The following is a 10304-nucleotide window of genomic DNA, read 5'->3' on the forward strand; positions in this document are numbered from 1 at the left end:
TCCCCAGGCCCCAAAGGCCCACTGACTGATGTTAGGAAGGAGGGAACACTTAATATAGATCGGGGCTGATGGGCAGTGGGGAAAGGGGGTGTGGTCTCATGAAGGGGGCTCACGGTAGGAGCCTTCAAAGGTGGGCAGACCCTCAGACCCAGACAAATTCCATCTTAGGGAATGAGGAAAGTTGTGTGTTCTTAAAGCCAAAAGGTTGTCTTTGAGGAATCACAGATCCCGCAGAGCCTAGAATAGGGATCAGAAGACTGGACTGTGAATAAACCAGTTTTAAATATGAGGAAAACAACTAGGCCACTGTTTTGGTCCCAATATTTGCCAATGGGATTGTCCGAAAGTGGTTTGGGGGCAAAGAGCAAAGCAGCATCGTTTCCCTAAGAAGGAGTCATGAGATTTGTCCCCACTTCCTTCTTTGGTCAAGTCCCGAGGTTGGTAGGTCAGGATTTGATGGGCACAGACAATGTAATTTTTAGCTGAGCATTCGTCAGTGTCTCCCATGAGTGTCTTGCAGCTAAAGGGTAAAATGTGGGTTAGCACGGTGCTAACCACTGATAACACTTCCGCTAGGCTACGCCAAAATAAGAAAAAGGGTAATAATGTTATATGCCCGGCTCATCCATTCACGCACACACATGCACGTATGGGGTTCTTGTTTCTGAAAGCTCATTATTCAAGCCCCACAATGACAAAGTTTCAGATTCAAGTTCATCACAAAGGCACATAATACCAAGTATTCTTTCAAAAGGAGTTCCTCAGGAATCTGTGAGCTGACAGGACACCAACCCTGGTTGGGGAATGGATTAGGTGCTCTGTCCCTGACCCTTTTTGTCCCAGTCATTCCCTCTGTCTGTTGAGCTAGCCCACTTCCAGCCTTTGGTCCTGCCAAATTAACCTTGGCTCAGAAATCTTTTCCCACCATACCCACCCTGGTGTCCCCTCTCAGCTCCCAGGCTGTGCCACTGTCTTCAGGAATGGCAGGTGAGGCAGCTCAGCAGTGAGATTTAGCCATTGAAACCTTGGCCTCCAGCCCTCAGGGACCCCTCCCCCTGCCTGCCCCCTGCCTCTTCTGGACATCTGACCTATCCAAGGGCCAGTATTTTTCTCTCACCCTGATTCCCATGGCTTTCAGGACCTTCCTACTTACAAATACTTGATCCCATCATCATGGGAAGTGGTGCAGGATGAAGCTGGGAATAGGTGCTGCTCCCTCTCTCGTGCTGTCACCCTTGCTCTCTCCTGCCTCTCTCCTGGGCAAGCAGACAAAACTCCCTGCCACGAGCCCTGAAACCTCTGCCGACCACAGGTGTCCTGAGTCAGGACCTCGGCCCACCAGGCCTCTGTGGACACTGTGGTCTCACATCCTTCCAACCAGACCACTGCCTTTCCCCAGAGCTGATCCCACATGCCAGGGCTGAGGGTGGCTCATTTCCTGACCAAGGGAGTCAAGGGGATGTGGGGCTGGGAATACCCATCTTCCTCTGGCCACAGGCAGGGTCTAGCCAGGGACTTTGGGCCAGCTTCTCCCTTCCCCTCAGCCTCGTTCTGAAATTCTGGCTTCGGTGACATCAGCCACCATTTATTAAGCAGGGACTGTGCTAGGCACTTGACACAAATCGTCTTCTTAATCTTAACAACCCTGAGAGGCAGCTCTCATTATCCCATTTTACTGATGAGAAAACTGAGCCTCAGAGAGATGAAGATGGTCACTGAGCTAGTAAGTGAGGATACAAGTGTAGGCCTGGGCCTGCCTGACTTGGATGCATGCTCCTGACCCCGCCTCACCCTGCTTCCCCGCCAGGCAGGTCACTCAGGCAGAGGGCGTGGCCTTGGCGGGCAGGTTCAGGTGCCTGTTTTTCGAGGTCTCTGCCTGCCTGGACTTCGAGCACGTGCAGCACGTCTTCCACGAGGCAGTACGGGAGGCACGGCGGGAGATGGAGAAGAACTCCCTGGCCAGGCCCCTCTTCATCTCCGAGGAGAGGGCCCTGCATTACCAGGCCCCACTCACGGCCCGGCACGGGCTGGCCAGCTGCACCTTCAACACACTTTCTACTGCTAGCCTGAAGGAGATGCCTACTGTGGCCCAGGCCAAGCTGGTCACTGTAAAGTCATCCCGGGCTCAGAGCAAGCGCAAGGCACCCACCCTGACACTGTTGAAGGGCTTCAAGATCTTCTGAGGGCCCCTGCTCAGGATTCCAGGCTCAGCGCTGGGCAGTCTGCAGGGCAGGAGCTGGCTTCTCACGACCGACTTTCCTTCTGATGGAACGGCAGCCCTCACCCTCTGGTGGACAGCTGACGCCTCCTCCAGCACCAGGCAGTGTCCCTGATACCCAGTTCACTGTAGGAGCAATAGGGACAGGCAGAAATTCTGCTCCTATTCCCTCCAGACCTTGGTTTCCATGGTAACCACCGCATCCTTCACCCTGAAGGAAACAGCCACTGTGACAACGCAGAGACCCGGGGTCAGCCTGAAGCGGAAGGAAATTGCAGCATCCATCATGGCGCCATCACCCTTTCCTGCTCCATCTACAGCCAGGCCTGATGTGGCCCCTGGTGGACAGCTCTGGGTGGACAGCTTCAGGAGGCACTGCATAAGTGTGGGCCTGAGGGCATCCTGCCCTGAGGTCCCAGCACCTCCTGGTGGACGGGAAGGGCAGGGCAGCTGCAGGTTTTGCGGGGCCAGAGCCTGGCCCTCCCCTTGCCTTCTGACCTCATAGAACCCCCAGGCAACAAACCTCACAGTTTATCCAAGTAAAATCTAGTTGCAATAATCCTACGGGACAGCCTGTGAGAAGCAAAGGTGTCCCGGGAAGGCCTATTTCCAGTCCTTTGCCTCTCAGTGAGGGCAGAGGGAGAGGGCCGCGGGTAGGCCAGTGTAGCGAGCCTCATGTGTGTTTCCACCAGGAGGCAGGGCCCCCGTATTTTACAACCTTAGATCAAGGACTCTGTCCGCAGGCCCTCAGGACCAGCCTTCTCAAGTTTACTGATCAAAACTGCAGAACAAAGTCATTCTCTCCAGTGACAATCACCCAGGACTCCAGGGAGCCCACAACTGGCTGTATCAGACATCCAGTAGGGAGAAACACAGTTTTCTGTTTGTAGTCTGGTGCGGCAGGGCCTAGTACCCTTGGCAATGGGTCTGCGTGTTCAAAGTCCACTTTTGTAAGATACCACCTAAAGCATTTTTGGTTCATAAAGCAAATTTTGGCATAAATTATTTGGGGTTGCCACCACAGCTTATACTGCAACATGGTGGCTCAGACGTGGGATCGCGACACTCCTTTGGGATCCCACGGTTAGCAAGAGAAGGGTCTCAGAGGCAGGGAGTTTCTTAGTTTTCTAGCTGTCTTTACCACAGGGCCCCTGGCCCAAAGGAAGTCTTTCACGGACCCTCAGCAGACCAGCAGGTAGAGGAGTGGCCTGCGGTGGGGGAAGGGAGGGGGAGGGGATTCTGAGTCCAGAATCCTGCCCCTTCCTCACTCAGCCTTTCCAGGAGCTTTGATTGAAAACAGTAGCTCTTGCCTAGGCTTCAGCCACCTTCTGCAGACGGAGAAGCCAAGGTCAGAGGGAGGCTGTGAACTCCTCAAGGCCACGCACGTGAGGAGTCCTGGCCAGGCTTCCTGACCCACGGGCTGGCTCTGGATTTTGCACTTTTGTTTCAAGCCGCTTGTGTGTGGACCACTGCCATTTGAACAGACTATGCAATTCCAACTGCCCACATCCAGGAGCATTTTAATAAAAAGGTTTTGTTCGTTTTTTTCCTAACAGGGTTTTAGTTTGATTGCAGTTCACTCACTGTCTGCTAACACCACGGGGGCACTGCCCTGCACCCTAACTAGCTCTCAGATTCTCATGGGTCTGGAAGAATGACTGGCGGCACATCACTGTCTTTTACGTCCACTTCCACCTGGGCCAACTTTGGCTTTTCTGAGAGCAAAGTCTCTCTTAGGATGGTCAGGTTGTTGTCGTCTTTGTTTCCGGCCTCGGCCAAGTACAGGACTCCTGGAGTTTGTTTTTCTGGTGGCAGCCTCTTTTGATTTCTGGGAGGAGAGAAAACACTATGGAATGTGAGTTCCCTGAGTTGGGGTACCGAGTGTTTGGGGCAGGACTGGGTCTGCCAGGTGGGTTAGTGAGTTTGAGGTAGAAATCCAGTACCCAGTTCTGGGAACAGTTGCGGGAGAAGCCGAGATGGTGCCATGGTTTTTGGCAGAGAAACATCTTATACTTGTCTGTGTGTCACCTTACCAAATCCTCAGTGCCACCTGTGAGCTTAACTACTATTGTTCCCCTTACAGGTGATGTAATGTGTCTCAAAGGGGCCAAAGAATCACATGCCTGGGACATGCGTTTAAGTTTCCTGACTCTGAGTCCCGTGTTCTTTTCACCAAACCACATTTTCTCATCGCAGGGCTGTCGTCCTACTTAGTGCAGGTCCTTCTCACCCCACACCCCATCCCCACCCTCACTCCACCCCATCTCTAGACAAGCTACCTCAGGAAATTCCTAACTAATCTTCCCTGCCTCTAGGTGCTTACTTCTCCAAACTGGCCTACACACACCAAATCATGATTCTAAAGTCCCTGTGCGTACACATCACTCCCCAGCTCAAGCACCTTCAGTGGCTCCCCACTCCCACTTCCTTAACCTGGCATTCAAGATCCAGTCTTCCTTCTAATAACCTTCCCAAATGTCTCCCCTCTGAGGTGGTTCTACTCAAAGTATTCACCTCTAGATTTCCTGGCCATAGTAGAGGGACCCGGCTGTGGTTAGAGCTGACCGCCCAATCTGCTTGGGCCGTAGGGGAGTATCTCAGTGTCTGCTGCTTCTGAGGACACGTGCCTTGTCTCTGAAGTGACCTTGTCGAGGGGGATGCTTCCTGACAGGGTGAGAGAGGAAAGGTCACCTTCTTAGAGGCTATACCCTCTGGGTCTTTTTATATCCTGCATCCAGACTGATCTTGCTAAAACATAAGCCGTTCATGTCTCTGTGCAGAGCTCTTCTCTGGCTCCCCAATGCCCATGAGCTAGAACCTGAACTCCTTAGGATGGCCCCCAGGGCCTGTTCACTCTGGGCTCTGCTGCCTCTTGGCCTCCTTCTCCCCCTGCCCGCCCCACACTCCACACTGCAGCCTCACGGGCCCTCCTCCTCCCGCCTCGGGCTTGGTGTGTGCTGTCCCTTGGTCTGGAAGGCTTCCATAGCCCACCCTCGCTCTCTCTCTCTTTGCCCCGCAGGCCCCAGATCCCATCTCTGTGCTCCCACAATACTCTATATGTCCCACAGTCGCCACCTGTCACTCTAAACTACAATTATCTCCCCACCAAACTGTAAACTCCTTAAGGCCAGGGCTGAATCTATCTTGCCCAGCCCTGCGGCCCCTGCTCTCAGTGCAGAGCTTAGCGCAGAGCAGATGCTCAGCTTATTCTGTGGAATGAATGATGACTGGGCCATAGCAGTTCATAACGACTAGTTACCAATGTGAGCAAAGGGCACTGGGTTATTTCTTTCTGGCTTTACAGCAGAACTGTGAGGAGGATTCATAGATGACGTAAAATATAGCACAGAAGGAAGAGCACGGAGGTTAGGCCAACCCTTCCATGGATCCTCAGTGACCTTACTCTGTACAGTGGGAATAGGTAATTTGTGCCAACCCCACCTTACAGGGCTGTCTTGATCAAGTGAGAGAATGTGAAGGTGCCTTTAAAATTGTAAAACCTGATACAGATCTGAGGGAGAGATTCTCATTATTATTGTTTAAAAGTTACTGCTAGTTACTAGGGCTATAGTAATTATTGAATGAATGGGAATGAGTGAACCAAGCATTTATTGAATAACTTCTAGAACCAGACTTTGTGCCAGTTGCTTGGGGAAACAAAATTGAGTCAAATGTGGTCCCTGCCTTCAAGGAGCTCTCAGAAGTTAGCCCTGGAATCATCCAGAGAGTTTACCAAAATGCCAATGCCCAGGTCCCACCCTTTGTGTCAGAATCTCCAAGGCGAGGTACAGATTTCTGTGTTTTTAATGTTCCTCCTCAGGTGATTTGGTTGTGTATCCAGGGTTAAGGAGTATTGTTGTTATAAAGATGTCAAAATTACCCCAGGAGCACCGACTGATCTTAGGTCTCTTTCCGTGCCCTGCATTTGGCCCTGGAGCAGCACAAGGCTTTCCCCTTTAAGAACAGCCCTAACTCTGCAAAAGCCCCCACTGTGCACTCGCCACAATCCTAGGAGGAGGGAATCCGTTATTACTGCCATTTATAGAAGAAGAAGCTGGCTTGGAGATACTGAGTGTCTTGCCCAGCTCCTGAGTGGCAGAACTGGAATTTGAACCCAGCTTGTGTGACTCCAGAGCCAGAGATCCTGACTTCTGAGATACACCACCAGCCCGTGCCCTGTTTGCTGGCCAGGGCCAAGGAGTGGTCATCAGGGACAGTTGCCAGTTTTTCAGCAGCTTTGGGTTCTCAAAGGACCCTAAAGGATGCATTTTGTTGTCCCAGAGGGTGGACAGCCAAGGCCCCTAGATGACCCCTCTCTAGGTTTCCTTTGGGAGGGCAGGGCCCACCCCCTCCAGAGACCACCCCCAGACCAGCTCCTCACCTGTTTGCCTGGATGTTCCTTCCCAAGAAGACAATGCTTATCACGACCACCACGGCCACCAGGACAAACATGGAACTATTCCAAGGAGTTGCTGGGGAGGGACACACAGGACAGAGCCTTGAGGAGAGGCTGGGTGCCCTTCAGGCCCCTAACAGACCAGCTCACAGCATCAACCTTCCTGTGCTGTGGGCCAGGTATTGTAGAGAGACTCTAAGCTGAAAATGAGCCCCCTGCCCTGCGGGGACTCCCAGTCCAGTGTGCGGGGTGGGGGTGGGGGGGGGGGGGGGGGAGATAAGATCTCTGCTCCGAAAAAGCTCTCACCTACCTGGGGGAGACAGCAGTGCAGCTGGGTAATAATAGTGGGCAAAGGAGGAGTGTGGGTGAAGATAATCTTCACATTCTTCAGAGTTTTGCTAGGGGCTAGCCAAGTGCAGTACAAGGGGAAAAGGAAGGAAGGGAGGGAGGGAGGGAGGAAAGAAAGAAGGCCTGGCAGTTAAATTGGATTCAACACACTGCCCACAGACACGTAAAGAGGCTAATCTGAATTTGGATAATCAAGATTGGTCCACACTGTACCCAAGTGAGGCAGGATCTAGCTTCAGAGCTTTTGCGTTTGCTGTTCCCTCTACCAGGAATGTTCTGCCCCCACATAATCTGCATGGCTAATTCTTTCACCTCCTGCAAGCTTTATTCAAACACCACCTTCTTAGGGAGGCCTTCCTTGACCACATTATGTTCCCTGCAGCACACTTGCTATTCCCTTTCTCCGCTTAATTTTTCTCCGTATTATGCATCACCAGCACACTATGCATTTTAGTCATTTGTTGATTTTCTGTCTCTTTCACTAGAAAGTCTGCTCCATGAGGGCGGAGATTTTTGTTTTTTCCCTTCTGTAACCCCAGTGCTGAGAACAGTGCCTGGTGCACAGAAGGAACTTAATAAATATTCGTGAATGACAGGATGGATGAGTAAATGAGTGGCCAGCCCTGAGAAGAGGAGGGTGCAATTTAGCCAGACCCCTCTGGGTAGTGAGACCCCCTCAGCCTCAGCCTCCCTGGCTTAGAGAAAACGTGCAGTCTGCTGCAGAGGAGGGGACCATGACGGGGGCTCCAACCAGATTCCTCTCTTTGTGTTGTGTCCACCACTTACCATCTTCTACACGAAAAACCCAAAGCATTTCTTCCAGCAGCTCCTGAGGCACCTCGGTACCAGGTGGGGCTCCAGTAAGCTCCTCATTGTAGCCCATGCCACTGCTCCTGGTTGGGATATGTTTCTGACAACAAAGTTCTTAGGCTCCTTCGCCCTCAGGTGCTCTCCTGGCCTCCTAGGTTCTGGCTCTTTGCAAAGCCCCAAAGCCTGCTGGAGACAAAGCAGAGAGCATGACTGGATATCCCACCCCAGTTTACTCTCCCCTCCCTGCTCAAACCCAGCTCTCCTCTCCTCAGGCCCAAAGTTACAGGACCAAAACAGCTGGAACTCCCGGAACAGGTGGGGCCTGGAGAAGCAGAGACCGTAGAAGTGGGAGTCACTCAAATCTTTATGAAAACTCGTCATGTGTGGGGAAGACCTGGGAGTGAGGAGGACTGAGCCACTGATGGGCTGTGGGACTCTTGCAGGGGACTCCCATTCTCCAGGAAGAAACTGATATCTAGAACACACAAAGAATTCTCGCAAATTAAGAAGAAAAAGACTAGAATCCTAATAAATGTGTAAAGGATATAAACGGGCAGTTTACAGAATAGGAAACCCAAAAGGCTAGCAAGAATATGAAAATAAACTCTTTGGCAAGAACAAGAATGAAAATTAAAACAAAATGAAACACCACTTGACATCTGTTAGAGTGGCATAGTTTGGAAGGTAGATAATGCCGTGTGTTGGCGGGGCTCTGGGGCTATAGCCTTAGGCACTGCCAGGGAGTGGGGCAGCCGTCTAGGGAGCAAATTAGTCAAAGTAAGTGTGCACGTGACCCAGCAGTTCTACTCCTGAGTGTATTTATATCTCAAAGAAAGTATCCCTGAGGATCATAAGGGGGCATGCCACACCGTTTATGAAAATTCACATATGCACACAAAACAACAACACACATTTTACAAAAACACATTTTTAAAAAGACGCATTCAACACATTAGGATAATTATCACTGGGGGTGGGGAGAAGAAAAAGATAACAGAAATGGAGATCCAAGTAAAGAAATAAAACAGGAGAAGGGTTTTGAACAGACCAATCATGAAATCATGTCATAGGGCTAAAAAGACAATGAGGCAAAGAGAGAACAAGAGAGGCCAGAGGCCATCTCAAGTCCCCCCGCTCTGACACTGCCTTCCAATCCAAAATAGCCTTTGGAGGCTCAGCCAGGAACATCGGAAAACAAATGGATGGCAAACAGCCAAACAGAAGAACAAGGTACTAATAAAAAGATTGCCATCAAGAGTTTTCTCCAACTCTCCAGCTCTGAGAAAACTGAAGAAACAGCTACAGATTTTGAGGGAAAATATTTTGACACAAATATAATATTGAGCTGAGTTTTTCCTACATGAATGATCATTCATGTGTCAAGATACAGATGGAAGTCAGGGGGAAAGAAAGACTTTTTTTTAGACTTTCAGGGACTCAGATGCCTACTACCTACTTACTCATTTGAAGGATATAATATATATACTGAATAATGGAAAGACAAAGTTACAGGAGTGGCGAATCGATGTGATCTTGTGTTCCAACCCCAACTGTCCAGAGCACTTGCTAAGAAGGGCTGTGAGTTTCTGTCCAGTCTCAGATGCAGGAGTACCTGGATTAATTAGTAACACTGGCCACAGGCCCCTGTTGCATATGCAGAGCCCCCCTGAATACCCACAGAGAAAGGAGCATGGAGGTCAAGACACCAAACGCCAACTCCCTTTGGGGAAGTAGGATGGGGCCTAGACCCATGGGACATCCACTTTGAACACTTCTGTATTGTATACATTTCTTGTGAGCACATACTACCTTCGTGAAAGCAGTACATGTAATTACATTTTTTAAATGTATGTATTTTGTATGTATATTCTAAATATATATTTTGTGTATTTGTATGTATTTTAAACGTATGTATATACTATCCAAAGAAAACGAAAACACAAATTCGAAAAGATAAATGCAGGGACTTCCCTGGTGGCGCAGTGGTTAACAATCCGCCTGCCAATGCAGAGGACACGGGTTCGAGCCCTGGTCGGGGAAGATCCCACATGCCACGGAGCAACTAAGCCCGCGTGCCACAACTACTGCGCTCTAGAGCCCGCAAGCCACAACTACTGAGCCCACGTGCCACAACTACTGAAGCCCACTCACCTAAAGCCCATGCTCCGCAACAAGAGAAGCCACCGCAATGAGAAGCCTGTGCACCGCAACGAAGAGCAGCCCCCACTCGCCGCAACTAGAGAAAGCCCGAGCGCAGCAACGAAGACCCAACGCAGCCATAATTTAATAAATAAGTAAATTTATTTATTTATTTTTCAAAAAGAAAAGATAGATGCAACCCAATATTCACATCAGCATTATTTACAATAGCCAAGATATGGAAGCAACCTAAGTGTCCATCAACTGATGAATGGATAAAGAAGATATGGTATATATATATATATATATATATATATATAATGGAACACTACTCAGCCATAAAAAAAATGAAATTTTGCCATTTGCAGCAACATGGATGGACTTGAAGGGTAT

General features: G+C 50.1%; 2 protein-coding genes across 2 annotated transcripts in view; one reads left to right on the forward strand and one right to left on the reverse strand.

Moving 5' to 3' along the window:
* RASL12 (RAS like family 12) overlaps positions 1 to 2183 on the forward strand; it is a 12321-nt gene extending 10138 nt beyond the window's left edge. Inside the window, exon 5 of the mRNA XM_007447682.1 lies at positions 1808 to 2183. Coding sequence (XP_007447744.1) covers positions 1808 to 2183 — 376 coding nt within the window. The remainder of the gene's footprint in view (positions 1 to 1807) is intronic.
* A 1658-nt stretch (positions 2184 to 3841) lies between these two features.
* On the reverse strand, positions 3842 to 7845 carry SLC51B (SLC51 subunit beta). The gene is given in 3 exon segments (XM_007447683.1): positions 3842 to 4046; positions 6600 to 6690; positions 7749 to 7845. Coding segments are annotated over 3 exon segments (393 nt in total).
* Between the last annotated feature and the right edge of the window lie 2459 nt (positions 7846 to 10304).

Source organism: Lipotes vexillifer, unplaced genomic scaffold (assembly GCF_000442215.2).
Source record: "Lipotes vexillifer unplaced genomic scaffold, Lipotes_vexillifer_v1.1 scaffold975, whole genome shotgun sequence".
NCBI classification, from domain to species: Eukaryota; Metazoa; Chordata; class Mammalia; order Artiodactyla; family Lipotidae; genus Lipotes; species Lipotes vexillifer.